Below are 13526 nucleotides of genomic sequence, written 5' to 3'. Positions count from 1 at the left end.
AATCAACCAGTCACATACTCAAGGCCATAATTTCCAAGTAGTGAAAAAAACATTAAAGTTACAAATGTGTCTTTGTTCTACCACACATTTAAAGTCCGATGTGTCTGAGCTGTTGAGCAGTTTAGAGCCATCTTTATGAGTGCTTCTTGGGGGAGGAGCAGAGAAAGGAGGTGCTGAACTGTGAAACTCGGAATAAGTTTTATCCAGCAGAAAAATAACAGTTAGGACCTAAGAAGCTAAATGTGTGGTGTGTGATGGCTCCAGACCTGGGTGAGCTATAAAGGTGACCGTGATGACTGGGGCCCAGGGCTTCAGATGGGAGAGTTTATTGACTAGGACCTCCAGAAAAGCCCAAGAGGGCCATATCTCCCCTTCAATCACCCGCACACATATTTGGCCAGTGAATGTGGGCCCTGCTTTAAGTAGACCCCTGTGTGTTCAGCTATGTCACTGCTTCCCACTTCCAGAACAGCTTTAAGAGAAGCAGGTAGGCATAAGGGTTACCATGGGAACCCCCTAGGCAGCTCCTATTGGGCCAATATGGCTTCAACTGAACGGGAATGCAACAAGTCGCCTGATAGTTAACACAGAGCAGGAGGACTGATAACTGATGGATTTCTGAGGCTTCACAAGTGGTGAACTTGCTAATGGAAAAGCTTTATCCAAGAACTATATTTGTGAGCCCCTGGTGTGGTGAGAATGAGACAGAACAGGGTTTGAGATACAATGATGAGGTTCACAAACTGTATCTAGTCAGTCAACTGAAAGGAGAACAATGTAGAACACTTTTAGACCAGGCAAAGATCAACTGTAGAATTCATACATAACATTGACATATTTACTTAACATGCAAATGTATGTTTGTTCTAAAGTTTCAGTAACTTATTAAAACCTATTTTTCATGTCCAAATACACATAAAGTCAAAATGTATGTTTGGTCTTAATTAATTAAAAGAAAAACCTTATTGGGCCAGAATGTTTGCGTAACCATGTCCATTAAGCTGTGTTTACACAAGCAGTCCAATCAGATCTTTTGCCAATAATTGGTCATTTGAACAATCAGATCTTTAGCCCATATTTGGTCATTTTAACAATCAGATCTTTAGCCCATATTTGGTCATTTTAACAATCAGATATTTTGCCCATAATTGGGTAAAAGATCAGAATTGGTCTGCCTGTGTCAACCCAGCCTTATTGCCTCCTTTGTTGTTTGCTTCATCTTCATTGGATTGTTTCATGACTCACCACACTGTGTAGGCTACTGATTGCATTTACCACAGCTAAAACTCTCTTTCCATGGAAGACGTATAATATAAATACCACAATGGATGTTTCTAGTCAATAAAATAACCTTAATCTAGATCCTCCATTTGGAATCAAAGTTAAGATAAAACAAAAGTATAGTCAAGCACCTAATGATAATATATTTGTGACAAGCTTCATTTCGTGGCATTTCTTATTACTTTGTGCCACTTAATGCTCTGCAATATCCATCTATTGCCTAAATGTTTGTATCAGGTCATGATTTGATATTTCAAAGGAGAAAAATAAAAAGTTTGAAGATACTCAAAACAAGCTGATTAATCAAGGAAAATACCCTCTAAACTTTAGAAATGGGCTAGTGTAAACAATGCCCTTTATTTTCTGTCTGATTGCCTGACACAAGTGTTTCACAGTATCGTACAGGTGTTAAAGGGACATTTGAAAGCCTCCCTTGGAGTTGATTGATTGACTGATTAAGAGCACAAGATTGGATAGTGCTAGAGGTTCCAAGGGTGGCTTCCGATTTAAGGCCAATTTATGCTTGATCTCCAAATGCGGTTGGAGGTTCCGTATGGACGGTGTGACACAATTGTGGAGCCGCTGGAGGTCCGTACCGCATTGCCGTGCGCCTCCCAAATTTTGCAACAATGAGGAGGGCTCTGTATTGCTCCGTATAGCTCCGCATTGACATGATTGATTAAAGAATGGTAGGGGCGGGAGGTCCTGTGTCAACACAAACTCACTTCATTAACAACTTCCTTCACAACAACTCTGCTTCATAAAGCACAATACGTATGAATGCCCTGACTTCTGCGGAATCTGCATCACATTAAACGCTGTAAAGCCACTGCAGACGTCAGATTGACCATGCATAGCCTTTTAGGGAGAGCCGCTCATAGATGTTATGCTCTACAGATGTAGAATATGTTGCAAGGAAAGCTCAGGCCTGAATGCCTCGTGCCCTTTAGGGAATGTACAGCATTAGTGGGGGATGCTCTAATGGAAGATTGTGTTTGTTTTTTATGATTATGTCTTGTAATTTAGTATTTGTATTGTGTTTTGTATAGATGTGTGTGTTTGTATTGTGCAGGGCTCATTTGTAAAAGAGACTTGGTCTAAATATGACACCCTGTTAAAATAAAGGTGAAGAAAAAGTATAAAATGTGATTGATTGGATTTATTGATTCATGAATTAGTTAATTAATTAATGCATTTATTCATTCATCCATTCATTTGAAAATACATTTACATCCATATCACTGAGGTATTACATCTCACATATGATAAAGTCATGTTTTCCATTCTCAAACTTTCCAATTTAAAAACCCAAATCAGCAACCATTTTGGATCTCTAACTGGCAAAAAGACCAGGGCAGAACAAGGCAAACTGGTTTGTAAACTCACATGGCTGCATCTTTTATGTACAGTGATTCAGGATGCCTATAAACAGTAATAGGGGACATTTGAGATGGCTGTTTCCTCTCAGTTATACCGAATAAAATGTGCTTTCACTTCCCTTCGTATAGGCGTTTGATTGAGGAATCCACCACTCTAAACCATAGAATGATCAATTACATGCAGTAGCAAATTCAGTTCATAACATAGTTTGATTTAGACCAAATGTACAGTGACCGTCTAAAGAGGTATAAAACTGGATGTCAAGGATACTCTACTGTGCATAGTACTGTTTTAGAAAAAAAAGATTGTGGAACTTATTCCAAAGGTGGCATTCAATATAATCTGTTTCTGTGGAGGGACTTTTAAATGCCCATGACTGAATGTATATTCCATTTCACAAGAATTTACAAGGTAATGATATACTTCATATAAAAACATTTTTATAGGATGGATGATTTACAGAGTCAAATTGAAAAGCAGCTGGTCATGATTTGATATTTCAAAGGAGACAAATTACCTTCTTGAAGCTACTCGGAACAAGCTGATTAATCAAGAAAAAATACCCTCTAAACTTCAGCGATGTACTTCTATAAACAGGATGTCCTTTATTTTATGCCTGATTGCCTGACACAAGTGTTTCACAGAACCGTGCAGGTTTTAAAGGGCCATTTAAAATCCTCCCTTGGAGTAAGCTGTCACAAGCATGTCCCCAAACCTGGATGCTCAGCTTTAGATAATGATCTAAAGATATCCACGCCCAAAATTCCAAACTTTCAAATGCATTCACATCAAATCAAATCAAATGTTGTTTTTCACATGCGTCGAATACAACAGGTGTAAACGTTACTGTGAAATGCTTACTTGCAAGCCCTTAACCAACAATGCCATTTTAAGAAAATAGAGTTAAGAAAATGTGAAAATGTGCAGATGTGTTCTTGCCTACCCTTACCACCGGGAGACGACTCATCAGGAAGTCCAGGATCCAATTGCAGAGGGAGGTGTTTAGTACCAGGGTTCTTAGCTTAGTGATGAGCTTTGTGGGCACTATGGTGTTGAACGCTGAGCTGCAGTCAATGAACAGCATTCTCACATACTGTAGGTGTTCCTTTTGTCCAGGTGGAAAAGGGCAGTGTTGTGTGCGATTGAGATTGTGTCATCTGTGGATCTGTTAGGTTGGTATGTGATTTGGAGTGGGTCTAGGGTTTCCGGGATGATGGTGTTGATGTGAGTCATGGCTAGCCTTTCAAAGCCCTTCATAGCTTCCGTCCTGAGTGGTACAGGGAGGTAGTCATTTAGGCAGGTTACCTTCGCTTCCTTGGGCACAGGGACAATGGTGGTCTGCTTGAAACATGTAGGTATTACAGATCCGGTCAGGGAGAAGTTGAAAATGTCAGTAAAGACACTTGCCAGTTGGTCAGCGTATGCTCTGAGACAAGTCCTGGTAATCCGTCTGGCCCCGCGGTCTTGTGAATGTTGAACTGTTTAAAGGTATTGGTCACATCGGCTACGGAGAGCATGATCACTGATCACAGTGTCCGGAATAGCTGGTGCTCTCATACATGCTTCAGTTTTGCTTGCCTCGAACAGACCATAAAAGGGATTTAGACTGTTTGATAGGCTCGCGTCACTGGGCAGCTCGAGGCTGTTTTCGCTTTGTAGTCCGTAATAGTTTGCAAGCCCTGCCGAGCGTCAGAGCCGGTGTACTAGGATTCCATCTTAGTCCTGTATTGACACTTTGCCTGTTTGATGGTTCATCTGAGGGCTGTCATGACGTTGGCATGTGGGTAAGGTTTATGACCCCCCCATAAATACCTTTCTCCCTTCCCTCTCTCTTGACTCTACAGAGGGACTCTTGAATAGCCTTTGTTAAACAGAGATTCTGGGAACATCAGAAGTTGGGGGGAAATGAACCATATTTTGGTAATCCAACCAGTTGAACATATGCGTTGGTACTTAATGAATATGATGTCAGTTCAGTTGTCATCTGAGACATTCCCATCAATGATATGATGACATAAACGGTACAGTGGAAAGTCTACACATTATAGTTATCAGATTCACATGGAATTGTGTGCAATTTAAATGTTTGAATATTAAATTATTTGGGAGGGGATGAAATGTGATTTTATATTCTAAAATGTGAGAATTGGGTTTTCATGAATGAATTAGGCCCGACTCAGTGGCCCGCCCACGTGAAGAGACACTGGTTATAAACTATGAAACACGCCTCCTCTCCCTTCCTATATAAAACCTTGACAACAATATAACTTTCTGTTCCGGGTACATTAGGATGACATTCCGATGTCAGAAGGGTTCAGATAATAACTACAGAACGAAGCCAACCTCAGTGTGAGCATTGGTTGCGAATGGTATGAACTTTGAACTCTTATTCACTACAGAAGTGATACCTCCTAGCTGTTGAATTAGCAACAGCAGCTGCAAACGTGGGCTAGGAAAGAACAGACAGAGTATCCCATCTACCACATAACAACGTTATTACAATGTATCCATTTACCACCAGAGACATTCTTCAAAGGACAAAGGACTCTGTTGGGCAACACGGCCTTCTATCTACCACCAGCCTACCGAAGTGCAGCTCTGAGTAAATATTTATTGCATTTTCCTTTTCCAAATGGGCGGTAATTTAGAATGCATAAGATACTGTATTTCCGAGACATCACTTCTCCCTTTTTCTTCAGTCTTTCCGCTCTTTCACTCAAACCCAACCCCCTTTTCTTTGGATAACCAGCTGTCATATATGTTCTGTCCGCTAGGTACGCTTTCCTTTATGACATAATTTGTAATCAAGGTATGATTCATTCTGTGTATATGTAATTCTGTGTGATTAGTTAGGTATTTAGTAAATAAATAATTAAACCCAATTTTGTATTGCTGATTCAACTTGTTTGCCAGGGTGTTTGTGAAGATAACCAAGAATTTAGAACTTTCATATGAGACTGAAATAAGATGACGGTATTGATATTGACTGCTATTGATGTAAAATATTACTAGGTCTTTAAGAATTTATTCGGAATATAACTGCTCTATAAATATTATTTCGTGGTGCCTCGACTTTCTAGTTAATTACATTTACATGATTAGCTCAATCAAGTAATATTAATTACAGAGAAATTATTTTTATAGAATAGCATGTCATATCACTTAATCCGGCATAGCCAAAGACATGACAGGGCATAGCAGGATTTCTTATAAGATTAGTCTCCCGCTCCTTCAAAACGGCAGCTCTAGCCTTTAGCTCTGTGCTAATGTTGCCGGTTATCCATGGCTTCTGGTTGGGATATGAACGATCTGTGACTGTGGGGATGATGTCGTCGATACACTTATTGATGAAACCGATTACTGAGGTGGTATACTCCTCTATGCCATTGGATGAATCCCAGAACATATTCCAGTCTGTGCAAGCAAAACAGTCCTGTTGCGTAGCATCTGCGTCATCTGACCGATTCCATATTGATCGAGTCACTGGTACTTGTATAATTATTGTCAAATTTGCCAAATGGAGGTTGAGGGAGTACGTGTACGTGTCTCTTTGTGTGGAGTAAAGGTGGTCTACAGTTTTTTTCTCCCTCTGGTTGCATATGACATGCTGGTAGAAATGAGGTATAACAGATTTAAGTTTGTCTGTATTAAAGTCCCCAAACACTAGGAGCGCTGCTTCTGGATTAGCATTTTCTTGTTTTCTTATGGCCTTATACATCTTGTTGAGTGCAGTCTTTGTGCGAGCGTCGGTTTGTGGTGGTAAATAGATGGCTATGAAAAATATAGATGAAAACTCTCTTGGTAGATAGTGTTCTCTACAGCTTATCATGAGGTACTCTACCTCAGACAAGCAATACCCAGAAACTACCTTAATATTAGACATTGCACACTAGCTGTTATTGACAGGTAGACACACAACCCCGCCCATCATTTTACCGCACATACAGTGCCTTGCGAAAGTATTCGGCCCCCTTGAACCTTTGCGACCTTTTGCCACATTTCAGGCTTCAAACATAAAGATATAAAACTGTATTTTTTTGTGAAGAATCAACAACAAGTGGGACACAATCATGAAGTGGAATGACATTTATTGGATATTTCAAACTTTTTTAACAAATCATTCAGCCCCCTTAAGTTAATACTTTGTAGCGCCACCTTTTGCTGCGATTACAGCTGTAAGTCGCTTGGGGTATGTCTCTATCAGTTTTGCACATCGAGAGACTGACATTTTTTCCCATTCCTCCTTGCAAAACAGCTCGAGCTCAGTGAGGTTGGATGGAGAGCATTTGTGAACAGCAGTTTTCAGTTCTTTCCACAGATTCTCGATTGGATTCAGGTCTGGACTTTGACTTGGCCATTCTAACACCTGGATATGTTTATTTTTGAACCATTCCATTGTAGATTTTGCTTTATGTTTTGGATCATTGTCTTGTTGGAAGACAAATCTCCGTCCCAGTCTCAGGTCTTTTGCAGACTCCATCAGGTTTTCTTCCAGAATGGTCCTGTATTTGGCTCCATCCATCTTCCCATCAATTTTAACCATCTTCCCTGTCCCTGCTGAAGAAAAGCAGGCCCAAACCATGATGCTGCCACCACCATGTTTGACAGTGGGGATGGTGTGTTCAGGGTGATGAGCTGTGTTGCTTTTACGCCAAACATAACGTTTTGCATTGTTGCCAAAAAGTTCAATTTTGGTTTCATCTGACCAGAGCACCTTCTTCCACATGTTTGGTGTGTCTCCCAGGTGGCTTGTATCAAACTTTAAACGACACTTTTTATGGATATCTTTAAGAAATGGCTTTCTTCTTGCCACTCTTCCATAAAGGCCAGATTTGTGCAATATACGACTGATTGTTGTCCTATGGACAGAGTCTCCCACCTCAGCTGTAGATCTCTGCAGTTCATCCAGAGTGATCATGGGCCTCTTGGCTGCATCTCTGATCAGTCTTCTCCTTGTATGAGTTGAAAGTTTAGAGGGACGGACAGGTCTTGGTAGATTTGCAGTGGTCTGATACTCCTTCCATTTCAATATTATCGCTTGCACAGTGCTCCTTGGGATGTTTAAAGCTTGGGAAATCTTTTTGTATCCAAATCCGGCTTTAAACTTCTTCACAACAGTATCTCGGACCTGCCTGGTGTGTTCCTTGTTCTTCATGATGCTCTCTGCGCTTTTAACGGACCTCTGAGACTATCACAGTGCAGGTGAATTTATACGGAGACTTGATTACACACAGGTGGATTGTATTTATCATCATTAGTCATTTAGGTCAACATTGGATCATTCAGAGATCCTCACTGAACTTCTGGAGAGAGTTTGCTGCACTGAAAGTAAAGGGGCTGAATAATTTTGCACGCCCAATTTGTCAGTTTTTGATTTGTTAAAAAAGTTTGAAATATCCAATAAATGTCGTTCCACTTCATGATTGTGTCCCACTTGTTGTTGATTCTTCACAAAAAAATACAGTTTTATATCTTTATGTTTGAAGCCTGAAATGTGGCAAAAGGTCGCAAAGTTCAAGGGGGCCGAATACTTTCACAAGGCACTGTAGCTGTTCTGTCCTGCCGATGCATGGAAAACCCAGTCAACTGTATATATTATCTGTGACGTCGTTCAGCCACGACTCGGTGAAACCTAAGATATTACAGTTTTTAATGTCCATTGGTAGGATAGTCTCGAACGGAGCTCATCCTGTTTATTCTCCAGTAAATGCACGTTGGCTAATATAACAGATGGTAGAGGGGGCTTACACACTCATTGACAAATTCTTACAAGGCACCCTAATCTGTGCCCCCTATATTTCCGTCTTTTCTTCATAAGAATGACGGGATTTGGGATCCGCCATAAGAGATGGTAGCATCAACATTATGTACAAAAAAGTTACAAACAATGCGGAAAAAACACAAAATAGCACAATTGGTTAGGACCCCGTAAAACGGCAGCCATCCCCGTCAGCGCCATTATCAGTTTCAAAGCTGATTCAAAACTAATTTAAGCTGTGTTCAATTTCATAAAATGTTAGGTTCACTCTAAGACCAATGTGATTGGAAGATTGGGTGATTGGGTGATTGGTCGATTGGAAGATTGGAAGATTGCTGGTAGATTGGTTGATTGGTAGATTGGTAGATTGATTGACTGGTTGATTGGTAGATTGGTAGATTAGTAGATTGGAAGATTGTTTGATTGGTTGTTTGGTGGATTGGAAGATTGGTGGGTTGATTGATTGATTGATTGATTGATTGGTTGGTTGGTTGATTGGTAAATTAGAAGACTGAAATATTGACTGATCTGTTTGGAAGATTAGTTGATCGATAGATTGGATGATTGGTTGATTGATAGATTGATTGATTGGAAGATTGCTTAATTGGTAGATTAAACGATTGGTTGGTTGATTGGTAGGTTGATTGAATTATTGATTGAATGTTTAATTGATTGGATTTATCAATGAATTCATTTGAACATACATTTACAGCCATGTCACTTAGATATTACATCAGACATGTGATAAAGACAGTTCTTCCATTCTCAAAATATCCAATATAAAACCCAAATCAGCAACCATTTTGGTTCTCTAACCGGCAAAAAGGCCAAGGCAGAACAAGGCAAACTGGTTTGTAAACTCACATGGCTGCATCTTTTATGTACAGTGATTCAGGATGCCTATAAACAGTTATAGGGGACATTTGAGATGGCTGTTTCCTCTCAGTTAAACAGAATAAAATGTGCTTTCACTTCCCTTCGTATAGGCGTTTGATTGGGGAATCCACCACTCTAAACCATAGAATGATCAATTACATGCAGTAGCAAATTCAGTTCATAACATAGTTTGATTTAGACCAAATGTACAGTGACCGTCTAAAGAGGTATAAAACTGGATGTCAAGGATACTCTACTGTGCACAGTACTGTTTTAGAAAAAAAAGATTGTGGAACTTAGGAATCATAAATATACAGTTCACCCTATTCCAAAGGTAGCAGTCAATATAATCTGTTTCTGTTTCTGTTTCCATAACTGAATTTATATACCATTTCAGAAGAATTGAAAAGGTAATGATATACCTCATATTTAATTGGGATGATTTGGGGTGGTAAAATGAAGAGCAGCTGGAGCTTACTTGTTTTGATATTCCTTGATGACCTGGTGGATGGTGACCTTCAGGGTAATGTTCTCATAGCGAGGAGGACTGCCATCTTTGTAGATCCGAAACTCAGCAGCAGTCACCGCCTCCCCCTCTGGGATCTGAGTCAAGTCAAAACGGAACTCCTTGTAGTGTCTTCGCTGATGGGAGAAATCTTTGTCTTTCTCCACTGAAAAAGAAGACAGTATGGTCCATGAAGACTAAATAGAGGACTCGCATAACTGCATAACATGCTGAGAGGAAATGTATAAACCTTATTCAGATCAGTGATTATTATTACCGATATCTTCCTCCCTGATACACAATAGATCCGAAATGTGTTGCAAAGCGACAGAATGTGGTGTGACAGCAGTAACCTACCTAACTGAAAAAAAGTAATTTATCAAAACTTTTCACATTCCAAAAGCCAATCCAAACATTTTGGCTCCCAACAAAAGCACTCTCTAGTCCATTCAATCAGTCAACTGAGTACAAGTAGAAGTTTCCAGACAGGCCCTACACTGTGTGCCGCACAGCATTCTCTGCCGATGATGAATGGGCTGTCAGTTATGAAAAACAGGGTGATTTCAATAATTGAAAGTTACTTTCGTCTGCCCCTCCACGTGAGAAAAAGAGATCAGCCAGACTTTTTTTTACATGATTTGAGTGACTGCTTTGACCTCATTTACCAACCTAATATTGATCTCCTGTAGTTACTATATAACATATTGGCTATGTTTGATAAAAGAAACCCATATTAAGATACAAGGAACCCATATTAATCTTTGTCTGATATATTTGTTTAAACTTCTTTTATAGGAGGACATTAGAAAATGTGCACATTTCCAATTTACAAAAATTATAAATGCATTTAACTAATATTGTCACCACTGGCGGTCGTGCCTTTTAAGATTAGGGAGGACAAATTGTTTTAATGAGCATGGTTTTATTTCTATTACAGCATTATTGGATGATACTCTAATTTGCCCTATTCCCATCATGAGGTTGTTACAACTTAGCATGCAAATTAAAGTTTATAACGTTGGTGCACAGGTCGAGAGACAAATTGGAGTAATCAAGATGACAGACAGTGACACATTCAATACTGCCTTGCACACTCTTGACTGCATCTAGCTGATCTGGGGTGTAATCATTAGTCCAAATAGTTTCAAAATGTTTCTCCTCCTCTCAACCTTCACTCTTTGCTTGTGGACTTCAGTGCACAACACAATAGCTGTGACCAAGGGCAAAAAACTCTCCAAGCCAAACCTTCATACCATAACCGCTAACCGCTACACAGCTTACATCGTTGTCACTATATTAACATTATAGTCAACAAACTAGAACTAACGCGTTAGTAAACCCACAATCTAATCCATATATATAATTGCGAAGTAAGCAGTTTAGCAGTTACACCAGTGGGCCCTGGTGGCAATACATTTATAAAACTGAATGTTTACCTGGACTTTCAGAGTTTCAGTGTTTCATAGCCTCACAGCAGTGTTATAGAATATTGGACCTTTGACTTTCATTCTTTTCTCATTCTCAGCTCAAGCTATTTCTCCAACTGTCAATAAGTTCAAATGAACAGAGGACGCGTATCAGAGCTGCGTAGCAATGTCACAATGGGATGCCGGACTATCACGTCTCAGCATACGTGGACTATGATTTACTCTTTAGCCAGCTAGCTAACACACAATAAATAGCTATCTAGCATTCCTCAATGTTGGAGTCAGGTTGTTGAGCAGGCTAAATGAGCTGCATTACCCAAGTAAGTGAAAGGTAAAACAATAACAACAACAAAATACCATGAAATATCTCTCTCTCTCTCTCTCTCTCTCTCTCTTTGCTGCTTCTCCTTCATTTTTGAAGAAATTAATTTATTCAAAACTGTTCCAACTATTGTCTTTCTCTCTCTTCGAGTCAATTACTCACCACATTTTATGCACTGTAGTGCTAGCTAGCTATATCTTAGGCTTTCAGTAGGCTACTAGATAAATTATCTGATTCTTTGATTGGATGGCCAACGTGCCAGTTCATACTGCAAGAGCACTGCTAGGTAATTATGAAGTCGTCATAATTACTGTGTAAGTCTATGAAAGCGGGTGAGAACCATGAGCCTCCTATGTTTTATATTGAAGTCAATGTACCCAGAGGAAGAAGGAAAATAGCTGTCCTCCGGTTACAGCATGGTGCTACAGTAGAGGGTTCTGTTAAGGCCACTGTAGACCTTCATTGCAAAACTGAGTAGAATGGTCCTCGCCTTCCTCCTCTGAGGAGCCTCCACTGATACTCACAGCAAAATATTCCTGCAGCAACATGATTTGAACATTTAGTCAATAATGTTGCTTTATCAGTGGTTAGGCTATTAGCTGGCCAAATGTAAGCTACATGAAATAGCGAATTTATGTCAATCACGAAGCTCATCTGCATTTCCTGCGGTACAGGAAAATTATCAGCAACAAAATATTGATCAAATTAAGATTGTACATTTGTACTATATTATGACTGAGAGTTACACTTGACAAACAAAGAAGAGCAGACCTCATTTTGAACCCTGTCTGCAATCAAAGGCATGCCATAATGCAGTCAAGAAGACACAAAGTGACAGCTAACCATCCAACACTTGCTAAATAGCAGCAGAAAAGCATTGATGTTGAGGTGTGTTAGTGTTCTGGCACAGCAAGTGAAATCATACAGCCAGTGAGTCCATTTCACTGATAGTTTATCTACAGTGAAAGTCTGTGGTTACTTAACACAAACAGGCCAGGGGTCAGGCCGTCCTGTTATAGATTGGACTTGCTCCATGATTAGCTTTGGTCAGTAATCGGAAGCAGAAGTGAGGTTGAGTATATAGTATTTCAAGCGTCAGATAGCTGCAGATCAATTCAGAGGGTGGTTTGACTCACTAAAAAGGGTCGGCAACTTAGGCTACCAGACATGTAGCAGTTTCAGTGAATAAACTTTGATGATAATTTGGAAGAGGAACTAGGCAAATTATACATATTTTGCACAATTGCTCATCATAATGTCTCCTGAGTGGCGCAGTGGTGTGAGGCATCACTGTAGTGCATGAGGCATCACTGCAGTTCCTGGTTCGAAACCAGCTGCGTCACATCCGACTGTGATTGGGAGTCCCATAGGCCAGTGCACAATTGGCCCAGTGTTGTCTGGGGTAGGCTGTCATTGTACGTAAGAAATTGCTCTTGCCTGATAAAAATGAATGTTGACAAGAGTGAATATGCATTTTTGTGAATACCTCACTTAAATGGCCTAATAATCATTCATAGTAGTAGTATTATAATAGGCGTTAGTAGTAGCATTAGTGTAGTTAAATCCATTATAGCTGTAGTAGTAATACTTGCGTAAATAGTCTCATTGAACACTTTACCACTGACTGTCCCATGAATGAGAGCACAGAGCATTAAAGGCTGACAGTGAACATGCCATACAGCTCTAAGTGCAAACAGATGGGACTGGCCAAGGTGAGGGATTTTACATCCAACAGCGTTCACACAAATACCTTTTACATGCTTTCGCTATACCGCACTTATAAGAGCTATATCTCGTATAAGCCTCTTTGTTGTTAAATGTGTTCTCTGTAACTGTAGTTACTGTGCTGTATCGTTGTAGGATCATAATTTGACCTGTATTGTTACAGCAAAAATAATCCTGCAGCAACAGGATTTGAACTGTTTAGTCCATAATGTTGCTTAATCAGTATCTGGTCAAAAGTAGGCTACATGAAAA

General features: G+C 39.8%; 1 protein-coding gene across 1 annotated transcript in view; it reads right to left on the bottom strand.

Moving 5' to 3' along the window:
* LOC115144395 (bone morphogenetic protein 5-like) overlaps window positions 1–13526 on the bottom strand; it is a 36425-nt gene that overhangs the window by 20227 nt on the left and 2672 nt on the right. Inside the window, exon 2 of the mRNA XM_029685419.2 lies at window positions 9774–9966. Within this exon, the coding sequence (XP_029541279.1) occupies window positions 9774–9966 (193 nt within the window). The remainder of the gene's footprint in view (window positions 1–9773; window positions 9967–13526) is intronic.

The sequence above is a fragment of the Oncorhynchus nerka genome, linkage group LG16 (genome assembly GCF_034236695.1).
Source record: "Oncorhynchus nerka isolate Pitt River linkage group LG16, Oner_Uvic_2.0, whole genome shotgun sequence".
NCBI classification, from domain to species: Eukaryota; Metazoa; Chordata; class Actinopteri; order Salmoniformes; family Salmonidae; genus Oncorhynchus; species Oncorhynchus nerka.
This window is presented reverse-complemented; position numbering and strand designations above follow the sequence as displayed.